Below are 18,556 nucleotides of genomic sequence, written 5' to 3'. Positions count from 1 at the left end.
ATCAAACGGATACAAGACATGCCTCTGTCGGCAAGAACTGTTCATGATCGTACCATCGTGATGGCAAACAAAGTGGAGGAAACGCAAGTGAAGGACATAAATGCAGCGCCGTTCTTTTCTCTGGCTTTGGATGAGTCAACAGACGTGAGCCATTCGTCGCAGTTCAGCGTGATTGCAAGATATGCTGTTGGTGACACACTGCGCGAAGAAAGTCTTGCTGTTCTGCCATTAAAAGGGTCCACAAGAGGTGAGGATTTATTCAAGTCTTTCATGGAGTTTGCTCAAGAAAAAAGTCTACCTATGGATAAACTTCTCTCAGTGTGTACTGATGGTGCTCCGTGTATGGTGGGGGAAAACAAAGGATTTGTGGCGCTTCTCCGTGAACATGAAAATAGACCCATCCTAAGTTTCCATTGCATTATACACCAGGAGGCACTTTGTGCTCAGATGTGTGACAGGCAGTTTGGCGAAGTGATGTCGCTGGTCATTCGTGTGATCAACTTTATTGTTGCCCGAGCCTTAAATGATCGCCAGTTTAAAACACTGCTGGATGAAGTTGTAAATAACTATCCTGGTCTGCTTTTGCACAGCAATGTGCGTTGGTTGTCAAGAGGGAAGGTGCTTAGCCGTTTTGCGGCTTGCCTGAACGAAATCCGGACTTTCCTTGAAATGAAAGGCGTCGGGCATCCTGAGCTAGCCGACACCGAGTGGCTCCTCAAGTTTTACTATCTCGTAGATCTGACTGAACATCTGAACCAGCTCAACGTGAAAATGCAAGGCATTGGAAATACAGTGTTATCCCTTCAACAAGCTGTATTTGCTTTTGAAAACAAGCTGGAGCTTTTCATCACGGATCTTGAAACAGGTCGTTTACTACATTTTGAAAAACTGAGCCAATTTAAAGATGCATGCACAGCAAGTGAGCCCATTCAAAACCTTGATCTCCACCAGCTAGCTGGCTGCACATCCAGTCTCCTACAGTCCTTCAAAGCACGCTTTGGAGAATTTCGTGAGCACACTCGTCTTTTTAAGTTCATCACCCATCCAAACGAGTGTTCACTGAACACAGCCGACCTGAATTACATCCCTGGTGTCTCCGTCAGAGATTTTGAAGCAGAAGTGGCTGACCTGAAGGCCTCAGACATGTGGGTGAATAAGTTCAAGTCACTGAATGAAGATTTGGAAAGAATCACACGACAGAAAGCGGAGTTGGCGAGCAAGCACATGTGGACAGAAATGAAAAAACTCCAACCCAAAGACCAGCTGAGTCTCAAAACTTGGAACGCGCTTCCTGTCACATACCACACACTGCAGCGTGTGAGTATTGCTGTATTGACCATGTTTGGATCTACGTATGCATGTGAGCAGTCATTCTCACATCTTAAAAACATCAAGTCCAACCTACGATCACGTTTAACGGATGAAAGCCTCAACGCTTGCATGAAGCTTAACCTCACCAAGTACCAACCCGACTACAAAGACATCAGCAAATCCATGCAGCACCAAAAGTCGCATTAATGGTGAGTGTTATAACAACATTATTTAAAAGAATAAATTCAGAGGCTTATTATACTGACATTTAGTTGAATTCACTTTTAAAATATATTATATGGCTCTCACTGAAATAAATTTCCAAATTTTTTGCTTTCATGGCTCTCTTAGTCAAAAAGGTTCCCGACCCCTGTTCTATGGTCTCCCCAAGATTCATAAAGAAGGCACTCCACTACGACCCATCGTATCCACGATCAACTCCCCTACCTATAAGCTAGCACGTTTTCTGTCAGATACCTTGCTACCTTTCACTGGCAAGACCTCCTCAGCAGTACTTAACTCAGCTCATTTGGTCTCTATGGTCAAAGACGTTGTACTGTCCCATGACGATATCCTTGTCAGCTTCGATGTGGTCTCCCTGTTCACCAAGGTCCCGGTACCTGATACCATTGAAATAATTGAAAAATTTGGTGCAACATGGACTAGACCCCGATACACCTGCGCTGATTAGACACTGTCTCACCAATACCTACTTTACTTGGAATGGCACCTTCTACAAACAAAATGAGGGTACCCCCATGGGTTCTCCCTTATCACCAGTGATAGCCAATGTTTTCATGGAGAAATTTGAATCAAACGCCATCCAGACTTCCACCCCCAGACCTTCCCTGTGGAAGAGATATGTGGATGATACTTTCGTCATTTGGCCACATGGCCTCCCAGCTTTGAACCTTTTCCTACACCACATCAATTCTAGACATCCCGCCATCAAATTCACCATGGAAGTGGAGAAAGATGGCAAGCTACCATTCTTGGATGTTCTGTTTGAGAGGAGACCTGATGGCTCACTGGGGCATTCTGTCTACAGGAAACCCACCCACACAGATTCCTACTTGAAACCTGATTCCCACCACCACCCAGCTCAAAAGAATGCTCTCATCAAAACGTTATACCACAGGGCACATTGCATTTTGGACCAACACCACCTGACCAGTGAATTAAAACATGTACAAGGCGCTTTGTTTGTCAAGGCGCTTTGTTTCTTCTCACACAGCTTAAAGGTCGTGATCTCAGCGTGGCTTTCTCACTCCAGCGCTGTCCTCCAGACAGTCTCGTCCCCTTCACCTGATGAAGGCCGCTTGTGTTGTGGCCGAAACGTCGTGAGAATATTATTGTGTTATTTTATTTTATCAATTTATTATGTTATTTTCATTCTACGTGACTTTACCGAAAGAACCAAAGAAGATGAATCCTTGCAGTCACGAAAGCTTTAAATCGAAATACACCTGGCCCTCAAGAGAAACGGATACTCTGACCGTACCATCCGCCAAGCTGTTTCTCCCTCCATACAGAAACAACCACTTGATACTCCGGTCAAAACCATCACACTACCATATATAGCAGGCGTTACTAAAAAGATCTCCAAAATTCTAAACAAACACAAGATCCTGGTCCGGTTCAATACAGTACACAAAATCCGTGACCTGATCCCATCCGTGAAGGATGTCGTTCCTGACTTACAGTACCCCGGGGTTTACAAATTGAGCTGCACCTGTGGTGACTGCTATATCGGGGAGACGAAACGACATGTCTCTGACCGAATTCGCGAGCACAAATCAGATTTGAAACACGGCAGAACAAATTCTTCTGCCGTAGCTGATCACTGTTTCAACGCTGTGGGTGATCACGATATAGTTTTCTCCGATACCAAGGTTCTCTGCAAACCCACGGGTTTTTATCAGAGATTTGTCCACGAGGCAATTCAGATTTACAAACACAGACACAATTTCAACCGAGAGGATGGTTTCAAATTAAGCAATCATTGGAAAGATGTTGTAAATCAAACCAAACATTAAACTAATTTTCAATGGTACAGTATATTTTTTCAAGTAGTGGTGTCCCAAACTTTCACAGCAGCTTATTTCCCTTCACACCAACATTATGAAAACTCCTCCCCCCCCACCCCCACCGTGCCGGTCCAGTACATCATTTTATGCTAATTCCTTTGTCAAGGCGTTTTTTGTTTCCTCCCACACAGCTTAAAGGACGCGACCTGGGCTTGGCTGTCTTCACTCCAACACTGTCCTCTGGACAGTCCGGTCCCTTCACCTGATGAAGGCCACTTGTGTTGTGGCCGAAACGTTGTGATTTTTGTTATTTTATTTTTACCTACGTGACTTTACCGAATAGAACCAAAGAGTAGAGAGTGACACCGACTAGGACAACCTCTACCCTGAGGAAAATCATGATTGCCTCTGCTGTCCTACAGCAGAGGTTGCCATTTTTCATGTCACTATAGTCGCCTTGTTCACCGGCGCCACAACATAAACAACTATCTGAATTTATGTAACGTCTAAATTAAACTAACATATCTCAGGATGCTTCAATGAAATATATTTAGGGAAGTAGCAGAGTTGAGGGTTGAGGGCAGAGAAACATGGGAGAGAAGACAGCAACACCACGGCAGATCCTGGGTGAAAGCAACTGAGGCCCAACACTAAAACGAGCCCCAGGGACAACCGGGAGCAGCCAGGACAGTACCAACGAGTGCCAGGGCATTCTCAGGGAGGCCCTTCGCTAAACAAGCCCCAGGGCATCTATGTAGGGTCGAAGCCCAAACACCAATTCCCAAAGCATCAGGGCTGCTGCAGCCAACCATAAGACCTACCATCTGCAGGTTGGACAGCTCCGCGACCAAATGTGAAATCTGTATGTTGCACTGCTTCTTCACGTTCTCCACCTGCCCGGCCACAAAACGAGATCGAAGATACGTGTGGGTTACATTTACGTCCACTCGGCGTCGCGACACGACTTTAACGAGTCAGGCATACGTGTACCTAGCTGTTAAATCCCATCAGTCTGTGGCCTTAATGGCCGACTCTTCAGCCGCCTCATTGGATGTCTCTCCCCTTTGGGTTGCTGTAGGCATGTCCATTATCAGGAGCCTCGTTTCTCTACAAACGGTGTTTTTCCCATGAATTGCTGAGAATGCCTAGGGTGAATAAAGTGGCCTCATTCTTGTTTGTGCCAAAATTATTGCAATACCGGCCCCTCAGCCATGTTGTGTCCACTGTAACGCTCAACTGTGAAGTCAAAGAGGGTCCAGCCCTGGCTCGGAGGTGTGCACCTCTTTGCGGGTCCTGGCAGCCGCCTCCTGTACCAGCTGTGCCATGGCCTCCTTCAGTCTCTCCAGCTCCTCCTCCTTCTGCCGCTCACCCAGGAGTGCCTGCAGCCAACGGCAAAAACCGCTCGGCCATCACACGTGCGACATCCCCTACTTACAGCGTGTCTTCCATGTCACGGGCACTGCAGAATCACCCTCGTGTGTCTAACACTGGGATGCAGCCATGTCAAAGAGATCTGGCACAATGTCTATGGTATACACTCACGGGATCTAGCATGACCTTATAACATACCTTTAGCATCGTATTAAATAAAGGGAGTGATAAGTCACCATTTGTGAGTAAAAATATATTATTGCTATTGTAGCTCTTCCAGACCCAACAACTGGATTAGTGTAGCATATAACAGGGTAGCAGTCTAGAATTAGGGAGAGAAAAATATTAGAATATATTTTTTACTCACGCTAAAGATGCATAAAACAGCGCTCGGAGAAATGTAATAACACAAAAAAATATGCACAGACAGGTCAAAAGCGTACTTGCTGTTCACCTCCTACAAGTCACTGCATTTTTTATACCATAGGGCTCATTGCATTTCGGACCAACACCACCTGACCAGTGAATTAAAACATGTACACCTGGCCCTCAAAAGGAATGGATACTCTGACCGTACCATCCGCCAAGCTGTTTCTCCCTCCATACAGAAACAACCACTTGATACTCCGGTCAAAACCATCACACTACCATATATAGCAGGCGTTACTAAAAAGATTTCCAAAATTCTAAACAAACACAAGATCCAGGTCCGGTTCAATACAGTACACAAAATTCGTGATCTGATCCCATCCGTGAAGGATGTCATTCCTGACTTACAGTACCCCGGGGTTTACAAATTGAGTTGTACCTGCGGTGATTGCTATATCGGGGAGACAAAGCGACATGTCTCTGACGGAATTCGCGAACACAAATCAGATTTGAAACATGGCAGAACGAATTCTTCTGCCGTAGCTGATCACTGTTACAACGCTGTGGGTGATCACGATATAATTTTCTCCGATACCAAGGTCCTTTGCAAACCCACGGTTTTTATCAGAGATTTGTTCATGAGGCAATTCAGATCTACAAACACAGACACAATTTCAACCGAGAAGATGGTTTCAAATTAAGCAAGGTGTTCTAAATCGAACCAAACATTAAACTAATTTTCAATGGTACAGTATATTTTTCAAGTAGTGGTACCCCAAACTTTCGCAGCTCTTAAAAATTCCCTTTTCACACCATCAATAGGTAAACTCCCCCTCCCCCCCCGCGCCAACCGGCATGTTCACCCGCATGTACACCACCTCTACACCGTTCATCATGCTAAGTCGGCCAATCAAATGCTAATTTTTATGCTAATTCCTTTGTCAAGGCACCTTGTTTCCTCGCACACAGCTTAAAGGTCGCGGTCTGAGCGTGGCTGTGTTTCACTCCAGCGCTGTCCTCGAGACAGCCTGGTCCCTTCACCTGATGAAGGCCGCTTGTGTTGTGGCCGAAACGTCGTGATTTTTGTTGTTTTATTTTTTACCTACGTGACTTTACCGAATAGAACCAAAGGGCATGTCACTGCATAGCTGTGCAGTTTGGGGTCTGTGACTCAACAACTGTATTTCCGAGTTACCGGATCAGAAACGAGCATCATCAGCACCATGTCCGGAAGACGAAGGCACACTACCTGCACTCCCACTTTTGGGCAGTGCAACTGGCTCACCTGGTCCTTGAGCAGCGTAGCCTCATCGAGGAGCTGCAGACCCTCACTTGCCCTTCGCATTGCCTGGAAGCGTTCCTCCTCCAGCTGGGCTGCTCGGAGTGCGGCCTCCCCCAGCTGTGCCTGCAGGGCGTCACGCTCCCTGCGCAGCGAGTCACCATCCTGTGCCGCCAACCGTAGCCTGTATCGAGGTCATCGATACCATCATAGCAGTCATCACTGACACCAACACCATCATCATCGTCACCACCGCCATTACTATCATCATCACCACCACCACCGCCGTCATTATGGTCACCACCACAGTGACTAGGAAGCCAGAGAGGAGCAGAGAGTTGACCAAGGGGTGAGATATCATCAGCTGCCAAACTACCTATGAAGGCCTCCCCAAGGCATCACCACCCCTCACATTCCCATGATTCAACAACCCCTCTAGCTTCTGCACGAGCTGATGTCATGACTCCACCACCATGCATGCTTTGATTTCCACTCCACAATCAGTCACGAAAATTGGGCACTATCCCTTCTCGTGACATGTCCTGCCAAGCCCACTTTCATAACAAAACAGCCAATATGATTTTGACCAATCTTCACATGTTTTGTAATTCTTGTGTTACTCTTTCTGTCTCACAGCATATGAGTCAAGGGGGGGGGGGTTGTTTGACCATACCTCACCATGTTCGTCAATGTTGGCTGATAAAGGATGGGTAGCTCAGGACTGGTTTACATATAAATCGCTAATGATGATAGCCGTGACCTGGAATTAAACACAGCTCACAAGCTACAAAACGAAGTGTGCTAACAGCTGCACGCACCACTACTCCATCTTGGATGTTAATAAATTAGGATGTAATAATATTTCTTAAAATGTAATCCATCAAACCAAAAATATGCATCGGAACGATATGAAGTTATATTGCCTGGTGGTATGCAATTGAAAAGGGTTGCAGTGAATTTGGCCCAATAAACCACGTTTATAGACATGACAGATGAGAATGGATTACCCGTGTAAAAATGTCACTGGGCAATTTTTTTCGCACTCTCTCGTGAGGTTTGTGAAGAACACAGTAACGTCATTTAATCAGTTGTCTGCCCACACACTGTAGCTTTAAGAGCATTATTTCTGTAGTTATTATTTTCACATCTGCAATTGAATGCAAGCAATGCTGACAATGTACATGGTCATTTAAGAATAGAGAGCATACATGTGATTAAATATAATCCGTGTGGATTACGTACAGCAATTCCTTTTGTTGCCTATGACCAAATCAGCTGGAACACGACGAATCCCATCAGATATCGGCAGCTAAGCCATGCATAAAGCAGGTGTTGTAAGCTATGGTGTCAGGTAGTGCAGAAAAAACATTGATGTTCTTGATTCAAAACTGCCATGTCTACGCTTCCCGTCTTCACCAACACAAACTGATCAGTTTGACTTCCCTAATCGAACCAGTCAAACGGCTCTTCATAAAACCCTCGGCTGCTAGACCACCCAGATTCTATGGTCTTCCCAAGATCCATAAAGATGGTACCCCTCTGCAGCCCATCGTGTCCACGATCAACTCACCTACCTACAAACTAGCCCGTTTCCTATCGGATACTTTGCTTCCCTTTACTGGCAAGACCACTTCAGCAGTTCTGAATTCAACTCATTTGGTCTCTCTAATCAAGGACATTTCACTGTCCCCTGATGATATCCTCGTCAGCTTTGATGTGGCCTCTCTATTCACCAAGGTTCCAGTACCTGACACCATAGCAATAATTGAAGCCTTAGTCCAACATGGATTGAACCCTGATGTCCCTGCACTGGTTAGGCATTGCCTCACCAACACGTACTTCACCTGGAATGGTACTTTCTACAAACAAAATAAAGGTACTCCCATGGGTTCCCCCTTGTCACCAGCGATAGCCAATGTTTTCATGGAGAAATCTGAAATAGACGCCATCCAAACATCCACCCTACGTCCCTCCCTGTGGAAGAGATATGTGGATGATACTTTCGTCATTTGGCCACATGGCCTACCAGCATTGAACCAATTTCTCAACCACATTAACTCCATACAACCATCCATCAAATTCACCATGGAAGTGCAGAAGGATGGCAAGCTACCATTCTTGGATGTTCTGTTTGAGAGGAGGTCCAATGGCTCTTTGGGACATAGTCTACAGGAAGGCCACCCACACAGACTCGTATCTGAAGCCTGATTCCCAACACCATCCGGCACAGAAGAATTCCCTCATCAAAACACTACACCATAGGGCCCACTGCATCTCTGAAAAACACCACCTGGCCAGTGAATAGAAACACGTACACCTGGCCCTTAAGATGAATGGATACTCGGACCGTACTATCCGCAAAGCTGTTTCTCCTACCATGGAGAAACAACCTCTTGAGACTCCTATCAAAACCATCACGTTACCATACATCGCAGGCATTACCAAAAATATTTCCAAAATTATAAACAAACACAAGATTCAGGTCCGATTTCGTGCAGTACACAAAATCCGTGATCTGATCCCATCTGTAAAGGATGTCATCCCTGACTTACAGTACCCTGGTGTCTATGAACTGAGTTGCATTTGTGGTGATTGTTACATTGGGGAAACGAAACGACATGTATCTGACCGCATTCGCGAGCACAAGTCAGATTTGAAACACGGTTGGACGAATTCTTCTGCCGTGGCTGATCATTGCTATAACGCGGTGGGTTCTCATGATATTGTTTTCTCCGAAACCAAGGTGCTCTGCAAGCCGTCTGGATACCACCAAAGATTTGTCCATGAAGCCATACAGATATACAAACAAAGACATAACTTCAACGGAGAGGTAGGATTCAAATTGAGCAATCATTGGAAAGATGTTATTAACCATGTTAAACTTTAGCTGCCTTAGGGTTTATATTCATATCTTCGGTCTTTTACTCCCAGCCTTACACACTACCATCACTAGGATATTTGACTTGCAATGTTTCAATCGTGCAAAGCTGTCTCCCATCCCACTCTCCCCCGCGCCGCGCCGCCACCCCCCCCCCCCATCCGTGGTGCAGGAGCAGGAGCTTTACCATCCCTGTCTCCCAACACCCCCCCCACCCTGCATCCATCCTCATGTCTCTCATCCCACTCTCCCCCGCGCCGCCCCCCCCCCACCCCCCATCCGTGTTGCTTGCTTTGTTTTATAGTGACATTACAGAGGGAGAGAGGGGGGGAGGCCATACCTGGCATCCAGCTGCGTCACTGTCTTGCGCATCTGCTGCGAGCGCCGCTCGGTCGCCTGTTCTTGCCCCCGCATGGCCGTGTCCTCCTCCTCCTGCGGCACCGCGCGGGTACGAACATTAACATGGGTGCCACGGTGGCGTGATGTTAACTACCTTGCCTGGTATGCAGGCGGTCATGAGTTCTATCCCAACCCCGGCATCTGCATATTTGGAGTTTGTATGTTTTCCCGGTGGTCACATGGATTTTTCTGCAAGTCCTCCGGTTTTTCCCTCCACATTTAGAAACATGCGTTTAGTATTTGGCTGCTATACATTTCCACGTGATAAGCCACTTCACTGGGCTATCATTTGTGACCAGGTCGCTACTGAAAAAGAGCTACACAGCTCAGTGGGCCTTACCTAATAAAATAAACATACTTTAGTTTAGTAGTTTAATATTAAACACCGAACAATTCATCCCCCGCCCCCCAACTCCCTGTCTGCCCAGCAAATTAATTGTTTGATTCAGGGTAGGAATTCGAATCAACGGTTGATTCTGTTTTGTCTTATTTCAATGATCTTATTTATACTGCTTAGAATTTGAAAAAAAAATTGGAAGAGAAATGTCAGAAAGTTAAAGAATATTTTACCAAAGAGTACAAATAAGATGGTCAAAATAAAACATTCAAATATCCTAAATGTAACACGAGCACAATAATTGCATAGCATTTGCATAAACCATTAATAAAAGATTTTCATGTTTACAAAGAGATGCATTGGTCGTGAGCACAAAAACAGATTTTATTTAATTAATCAAGTTATTGTTGCATGACTTGTGAACATCATCACTCAGACCCATGAATAACCAGTATCCTGGTCGGATACCACATCATCACTACTCAGCAGGCTGATCTCACAAAGAGCAGCAGAGCCAGTGGGGACAGCTGTAGAAAAAGGATTCCAACAGCTGCAAACTACTACCCTTTGCTCTTATTCCACTGGTGTCTGTTCCCCCTGCCTATTTCACAACAATTAACTGGTGACGACTCCTACACAGGTCATGAGCAACATTGATGAGTAAATCGCCCTCCCAGGATCTATACCTATGGTAAAATTCGAATATACGCTAGAGTCTAGACTATTACTATAGAGCCATTTTTAAATGTTTACCCAAGAACAAGTAGATTCATTTTCTTATTATGACAACCCAGCTTGGGATCTCTGGCCATTTACTTTTTTGTTAATGTTTGCTTGGGTGAGGAAACTGGGAAGCCCAGTAAAAAGACCACACGTAAAAATGCAACCACATGCCAAGATGCTATACAAACTTGGGGAAATTGTGGATATGTAGAGAATTTGAAGAGGGGTTTAATTGAGGAGAGGAAGTTTAGAGACCAGAGAGGGAGTTGGAATGACATTGTCACGGAAGTGCAGTTAAGACACTTCATTGCAAAAAAAAACAGTAAATAATAGGCAGCCTGCTTTTAAAGCAAGGACATTCCAGACAATCGAGGTAGAATCAACTGACAAAACGTACAAACATAAAGGTTGCTATATTCTTAGTTTTTTCGGTAAAGTCACGTTGAAGAGAAACAACAAAATAACAAAATATATATAAAACAATAAAAAATTCTCACGACGTCGAAACGTCGTGAGAAGCTTAATGGAAGTTTGGTTATCTGGTACTTATTCTGCCTGACCTACTGCACTGCCAACTTCATTTCTCTGAACAAGTCCAGGCTGAACACTCTTCTCCTCCACTGACTATGAGTGTCTCACTCAGTGAAGCATCTTTATTCTCACCTTTACCCTCATTGGCTTTCCATCTTATCCCTGTAGCCTGCTATATCCTCCACCTCCCATCTTGAAACATGTTCCACTTAATATAGCTCCCAAGATGCATATGGACCCCCTGTTGGAATATAATTTTGAGATGGGGTCGCATTCAGACACGTTTAAAACCCATATATGCCGGGAGAAAGTCCATGTCTGTCATCCGGCACTTTGTGACTCCAAGCCCACTGGTCTGTGAGGTGGCCAGGAGATGGCAGTACAGCAAATTAGTGTGGGAGCCTGTCCATGCAAACCTGCAGTTTTTAATGTATGGGTTTTCTTTGGGAACTCCAGTTTCCAATCCCATTAAAAAATATAAAATAGCGTTTGTCAAAAATTCCAATGTAAATGAGTCTTGGAACTCGTGGAGGTTTTCCTAAATTATTGAATGTCAAAATGTTTTGGAAATTGTATGGTGTGGTTACGTTGTGAGCAGCAGATGGCAGTGCACCTAAATCAATCGTCGTACTGTACAATGTCTATGCTCCCCACTTTCACCAACCTGCACTGATCAACATGGTGAACATGATCAAATAGTCCCCCCCCCACCTGCCACCAACTTCATTGGCATGGGGAAGCCCCTACATCCAATAGTGGATTGACAAAAAAAGGGATAAACGTGCATGTATGGATTAGTTGTACCGTGTACGCAAGAAACAAGCATTGCATGACTGTACTGACTTTCTTCAGCAGCTCCTCGCGAAGATTCTGCATTGCTCTGCCCAGCTCCTCAGACTTGGCATCGGACGTGCGCAGCTCCATCTTGGCCTGCCTACACATGTGGGTGATGCAGGGTGGGCACCATAAAAGGGCAGTGGTGGTGATGGCATTGGGTACGGCACATCGGAGCCTCGGGGCTGTCTTCCACTCCCCCGTCTCTGACATCTCCATCGAATTTTACTTTACAGATTACACCACTGATGTGCAAACGTGAATGTAAATATTTCTGAAGCAAATTAAAACACAAACAAAAGCAATTACTGTGACTGAATTTCACATGAATTGAATTATTGTACTGTGTTAAAATGTATGACCATTGTTACAACTTACATATTTTTTGTTTCTCTACATTGATTTACTTTTTAAAATGAATGCCTTAGATAAATGTTCATGGAATAAGAAGTGACGCACAGCTTACAGTGGGAGACAGGGTTGTGCGCTGAAGCAGAATGCAGCACAGCAGGACACAAGACAAGACAAACGGGGCAAAGCTAGAAAAGGTGGGCTGAGGCAGGATGGTGTACAAGAGGGTGGAAGGGTGCAACACAGCAGGGTGGGATGAAGAGAATGCATCGGAGTAGGGTGAGCATGGGGCAGGATGAAGCAAAACAGAGTGGAGCGAGGCCAGGTGCAGCACGCCAGAGTCGACCATACCGGAGCTGAATGCGCAGCTGATTCAGCTCCACGTTTTGGTCACCGAGTGTTTTCGCCAGCTGCTGGTTGCTCTGCAGTGACACAGTACGGTCACCCAAAATTTGATATTCCGTTACATTTCAAGGATATTCGTCAAACAATCAAAGTTGTTGAAAACCAACATGCCCGTCGGTGACTTGTGTTTTTCTCACCGTTTCTAGCCTCTGTTTAGCGACTTGCAGCTGCTGGGAAAACTGCTGCACCTCCACCAGATGCTCCTGCAGGAGGACACACACAGACAGGGCTTGTTGTTAATTTAAGGAAGACATGTGTCAGCAGCAAGACTGCATCATCAATCTTGCACAGCAGCAGCATCAGCGGATAGAATCAGGGTGCCAAAAGTGTATTACATCATAAACCTTTACCTTTAAGATTTTATTATTTCGAACTATTATTCCCTTGTGGAAAATGCTGCTGAAAGGAATACTGTGCAGCCCATCAAACACTGCCCATATAATTTACTACTTTTAATAATGGTAAATACCTGAAAGATATCATCAGAATTATATACTTCAAGTGAGCCATTCATTCCCTTGGGGCCTTAATTATGTATTTAAGCTCTTGCATAAGCCCCTGTGACAAACCTAAGTTATGTCTTGGTGTCGATGTATTCGTGCGTGTTCACTGGAGAACAGGGTATTGAATATGTAAAGGGAAAAGCATAACTTTGATCATGGTAATCCAAATCCTGAGCATAACACCAGACAAAAACCTGGGCTGGACATTTTTTAAGGTGTCGCAATAGAAATGTATGGACAGCACGCTCTAAAACGTGTAAAAGAGTATCAGTGGGGAAAAAATGTTGGTGATAATGTACCAGCAGTACTTCAGCAACATAAAGAAAACAAAGAGAACACAGTTTCTTTACAACATAGTCGTCTCAATAGGTTCTCACAAGATAAAGAGAACAGAAGTGAACTCTGATCCTTTGTAAACATACCAATGCGTGTTGTTCACTGGTTGTTTACTAACCTAGGAGGTGGGTATGTATGTGTTGCCAGAGTGAAAGAGACCTAACCATGATTAAAGGTAGGTTCTTCAACTATATTTTCCAGCGGGCTACATAATAATGTGACATTATGCATGTGTTCTGGAGAGCCACATGACAACATAGGTCAAGTGTACAAATGTTATGTCACATGAGTTATGTATACCTCTTATCTCAAAGTCTCTTATCTGTCTCTTCCTTGTTTACTCTCTTTCATCATACAATTCGTTATCTCTTTCCTACAGCTTGCCTGTTTATCACTATCTCTCCGTCATCTCACTAATTTGTCTCTCTTTGTTCCGGCACGCCATGTCTCTCAGCGGGCCATAACTTGGTAGGCCACTCCAAGGGCCTGTTGAAGAACCCAGTATCAAAGCCATTATTTATAAGCATATGTTTTACAATGCACATGGGCACGTGACATTAGATTGCTAAATGTCTATATGTTGCAGCTGAAGTGCATACTTGACTAAAGGAAGTTAATAACAGTGGCTGCAGCTGCTGGTGGTTCAGTCGCCAGCTTCCGGACAGTGAGAGGAGGAACCTTGTGGTGTTGCCGCTCCTGTAGGTGCAGCTGAACGTCGCCCACGTGCTCCTGGTAGAGCTCACTCAGCTGCTCCAGCTCCTCCGAGGTCATGCGCCACATCTGTAGCGCCTGCTCCTTCTCCTGCCGAGCGCAGCGGTGGTCATGGGGTAGGTGCGAGGGAGGGAAGTACATGTAAGCCAGTTGTATAACTGTATTAGCGTACTAGCGATGACGCAGTGGTTAGCGTGTTGCGCGATGAACCCAACAGACTGAGATAAATTCCGTGTTACGGCTAACATCAGTGGAAATTGATATCTAAACCAGTTCTGGCCACCTCCTGCAGAACACCTGCAGTAATCAGTGTGGTGAAGTATGGTCAAATATTCCCCATGACCTACACAGTGTGCAGAGGGTCTCATTCTTATTGAATTGCAACAATGAATTGAATCATGGACAGGATGAATCATAACAGGCCTACGAATGCCCTATGTGCCAAGTGGAAAGTGTGCCAATGCGCAGTGGCAATCAATACTCTTTGGTTCTTTCGATTAACTTTATTTTTTATTTTTACTTACGTGACTTTACCGAAAGAACCAAAGAGTATGGATCATTACAGCCACGAAACTTCAAATCTAGTGGCAATCAAGCAGGGACGATTGCGCACAGCATGGACTAACACACACAATATGCTCACAAACAAACACACAGCGACAAAGATTGTGTTTATCCACATAAAGTCGCTGTATTTGTATACAACAGGGTTTGTCCGAGAATGCGTCGTCATACATGCTGTTCTCACCTGATTGGCTAACTGGACCTGCTCCTGCAGGTTTTTGGCCATGCCCTCTTCTGTAAGGTCAGAGGTGAACACACCCAGACTTGTGGCCGCACCATCCAGCTGTGTTTCAACACTCTTCCTCAGCTCCGCATGCAGCCTATAGAGAAGATAAACAAGGAAGAGAATCATGCATGTACATGGATTTTGTATCGCTTTCTAAGATGCATTTGTCCTCGGAAGTATTTAATTAGCGAAAATAATGATCGCTCTCAGACCAGGCATGCAAGAAACAATACATCCGCAAGCTACGATGATACAACAGGCCCCAGAGGGTATGAATAGCCCTTTTGATCAATTTCCTGGTTTTCCATAGGATACATCAGTAATAGCAACACAACTTTATAGGAACCTTTTGTTCATAATGGTTCATCTTTACGACCGTTACCTTGCTTCCTCGTTACAGATGGATACAGACAGGCAGCTCTAATGAATTAACGATGTCAACCTTGGTTGGAAAGCATAAGGAAATTTTAATTAGGCCTCCTTAAACTTAGTGTCCAGAGTACCCATCTATTGTACATTATGCTATGATGGTCTCATACATCAAAACGAAAATACAGTTTGCACTCAAGAAGAAGGTGATTTACGTATGCCAAAAGTAACTTGGATGCATTAGGTTCGTGAAATGATTGGCTGAACAGTTACTGTTTAGGTGAATTAAAATCGCTGTCATATTTTTACATTTTATAAACAAGTTGTCCCACCTCTCGTTTTCCACCACCACTCTCTTCATCTTGAGCTTCATCTCGTCCATCAGGTTCTGTGGAGGAGAGGCACACATTTGACATGAGACCCTCTCTTATCGTACACAACAGCACTGGTGCGGGTCTCTAGTAAGAGCTGACCCACGGTTGCAGGCTTTAGAGGAGCTGCCCACAAAAGGCATTTCAAGGGTCCTCTCACATTAGTGACACCAAGACTATGTGGGGGCGATATGGCCACAAAAAGTGTTTTTGCTGCCGGCTCAAACATTCAAAATAAGCTACAAGGCGGTCATGCTTCACTGGGCTGGCAACAATAAATCTCAAAGAAAACAGCACAAAGTTATATAAAATACTAAATCAAAGCAGCCAAAATAGACTGGTTTTGGCAGGAGCCACTAGGTTTTATACCCGGTGTACTTAAAGCCATACATACATTTATTCGCACGCACGTCTTGATAACAGTACTGCAAAGAATTAACATTAAATATAAACAAAGATTAGCTGCATAATGTAATGTGAAGTGGGCTCAGCAACGAAGTGTGGTTACTTCACGAGCTTTTGAAATAGTGAGGATTTTATGAGACATGCTTTGACGATGTTACAGAACAATGAGCACATTCTCCAATCGATCTGCCATGAACACCTTCCGCTGCAAGCTAAATGCTATGGCGTATCTCAGCACCACTCCATTATTTTCTCCCTCCCCCCCCCAAAAAAAGTGCTAACTTTAAACCACAGAGTGCTCTGTGAGCCAACAAAATGCATTATACACTTGCACATTACACAGACAGACATCAGGGCAATATGCAGTAAATTACAGTACACAGCAGTCTCAGCAGCCAAGTAACTGTAAATAGGAGCAGCAGGTGAGGGCACAGCCAGGCACACCTATAAGTTGACAACATTGGAGCTGTCAATATTTTGTATTGAATCTTAGGTGGCCTGGTGACAGTTTCTAATGCCAAGTCAAAGCAATGAGCTGGTATTGCTGAGATGCACGATTCAAATCAAGGTTTCGAATCAAGGTTTAATCTATCCATGATTAAACCGGGTTCTCACGTGTAACAAGCTTATGGTCTTATCGTATATACAAACAGATAAAGAATATGGAACAAAATCTGAAAAGTGCACACTGAAGCTTGAAGAGATGCATCGACATCACACTGACTATCAAGAAAAATAAATGCTCTTCGGCAGGAAGCATGGCTAAAAAGGGATGATGGCCAATGATTGAGAATGAGGAAAGAGTGGCAGCTAAAGGAGGGAATGACTCCAAGAGGATAACTTCCATGAGATGCAGGGATGAGATAAACTCATATGTTGAAGCTGGATCGTTGCATTATAACACCATGAAAGAAAGGCAAAAACTTGGATAGGCCACCATTCAACAGTGGATAGATCATGGCTGATTTATTAGAAGGTATTCAATTTTTTTTTCAAAAATACACGGCTTAAGAATAAACTATTTATAAAGACGTTGCATGCTGTTTCTTGGTATAAAACAAATGTTGCCGTGTTAGAGGACAAGTGTTGTGCTGTGAGTTTGATGCAGGATCGGTTCATTGCCACACACCTGGTAGTTGCGGAGCTGCCCTTCCATTTCCTCCAAGTGCCGGTCGTATTCGGCTATGAGGGGTGCGAGCAGGCTGTCGTGAGAAGTGCAAATATTTTGGCTCAAACGGACGGTCAACAAACTGTGCATTGAATTGCCACACTGACCAAGCCTGGGAATTACTGTTTGCTTCTCCGCCTTCTGAAATATCCCATTAATGCTAAAACCGGCCGCGAATGTGTAAAAATGTGTAAATATGCTCACCTTTTGTCCGTCAGCCATGGGGCTGGTGGGTCCCCCTCACCAAAGACTCCTGCCTGGACAACCGTGTTGAAATTTGTGTTGATTTTTTTTCAGCTTTATCAACAAAGCAAGTGTATATTAGGTGCTGGTTCAGGTGCTGTAGGTTAAGTCCATAAATACATTCAAAAAGCGAAAAAATTACACTGCCCAGTCTGCAACTGGATGCACGGATAGTCAGTCAGGAGCAACTTCCAAGCAGGTATGATATTTCATGTTTTGACATTTGTTTTCTTAATGTAATTGCATACAGTAATAGTGAATCCAGCTGCTTATCAACAAATTAGCTCTCAGATTAAATTACAGGGTGTTTAAAAAAAATGGACCCAAATTCCAAGTAGTATATTTCACGATGGCAACATGTTAGAATTACACAAAAAGTTACAAACGGTTTAATGAGTTGTCAAGTTTTACTAACCATTTTATAAATGCTCTATGTGCCCTCCACCTGCTGTACGGACAACATCGAGATGATAGTTGAATTCGTCCCAAACGCCTCTCAAAGTGTCTTCTTCCACCGAAGTCACCGCTGCCGTGATTCTTTTTTTATGTCATCCAGATTAGTCGCTAATGGTGGCACAAAAACACGGTCGTTGACGAATCCCCACAAGAAAAAGTCGAAGGGTGTGATGTCTGGGGATCTTGGGGGCCAAGAGTGTAGCGTCAAGTCTTGGGGTCCATCCGACCTATCCAAGGTTGAGGCAGTGTTGTCTTGCGAATGACTGAGGCTAGGGGCTGTTTGTGCGCTGGGAGAGGCATCTAGCGGTAATCAATTAAAACTCTATGCCCCGCCCTTTCAAGTGGTAAGAGTTTCATTCATGGGCGGTTCGTGGTTGCAGAGATATAGC

General features: G+C 44.5%; 1 protein-coding gene across 3 annotated transcripts in view; it reads right to left on the bottom strand.

Moving 5' to 3' along the window:
* SCLT1 (sodium channel and clathrin linker 1) overlaps nucleotides 1–18,556 on the bottom strand; it is a 32,331-nt gene that overhangs the window by 11,011 nt on the left and 2,764 nt on the right. For 2 of the 3 annotated variants that reach the window (XM_032955310.2, XM_032955309.2), the window contains 12 exons: nucleotides 17,673–17,725; nucleotides 17,430–17,502; nucleotides 15,857–15,912; nucleotides 15,114–15,249; nucleotides 14,333–14,455; nucleotides 12,953–13,018; nucleotides 12,762–12,832; nucleotides 12,069–12,159; nucleotides 9,576–9,667; nucleotides 6,364–6,541; nucleotides 4,619–4,717; nucleotides 4,160–4,231 (listed from right to left, as the gene is read on the bottom strand). In XM_032955310.2, coding sequence (XP_032811201.1) covers nucleotides 4,160–4,231; nucleotides 4,619–4,717; nucleotides 6,364–6,541; nucleotides 9,576–9,667; nucleotides 12,069–12,159; nucleotides 12,762–12,832; nucleotides 12,953–13,018; nucleotides 14,333–14,455; nucleotides 15,114–15,249; nucleotides 15,857–15,912; nucleotides 17,430–17,502; nucleotides 17,673–17,725 — 1,110 coding nt within the window. Of the gene's footprint in view, nucleotides 1–4,159; nucleotides 4,232–4,618; nucleotides 4,718–6,363; nucleotides 6,542–9,575; nucleotides 9,668–12,068; nucleotides 12,160–12,761; nucleotides 12,833–12,952; nucleotides 13,019–14,332; nucleotides 14,456–15,113; nucleotides 15,250–15,856; nucleotides 15,913–17,429; nucleotides 17,503–17,672; nucleotides 17,726–18,126; nucleotides 18,276–18,556 lie in introns of all 3 variants that reach the window. The other variant, XM_032955311.2, reaches the window with a different exon arrangement.

Source organism: Petromyzon marinus, chromosome 16, assembly GCF_048934315.1.
Source record: "Petromyzon marinus isolate PM22_M1 ecotype Great Lakes invasive population chromosome 16, UKy_Petmar_22M1.pri1.0, whole genome shotgun sequence".
NCBI classification, from domain to species: Eukaryota; Metazoa; Chordata; class Hyperoartia; order Petromyzontiformes; family Petromyzontidae; genus Petromyzon; species Petromyzon marinus.
This window is presented reverse-complemented; position numbering and strand designations above follow the sequence as displayed.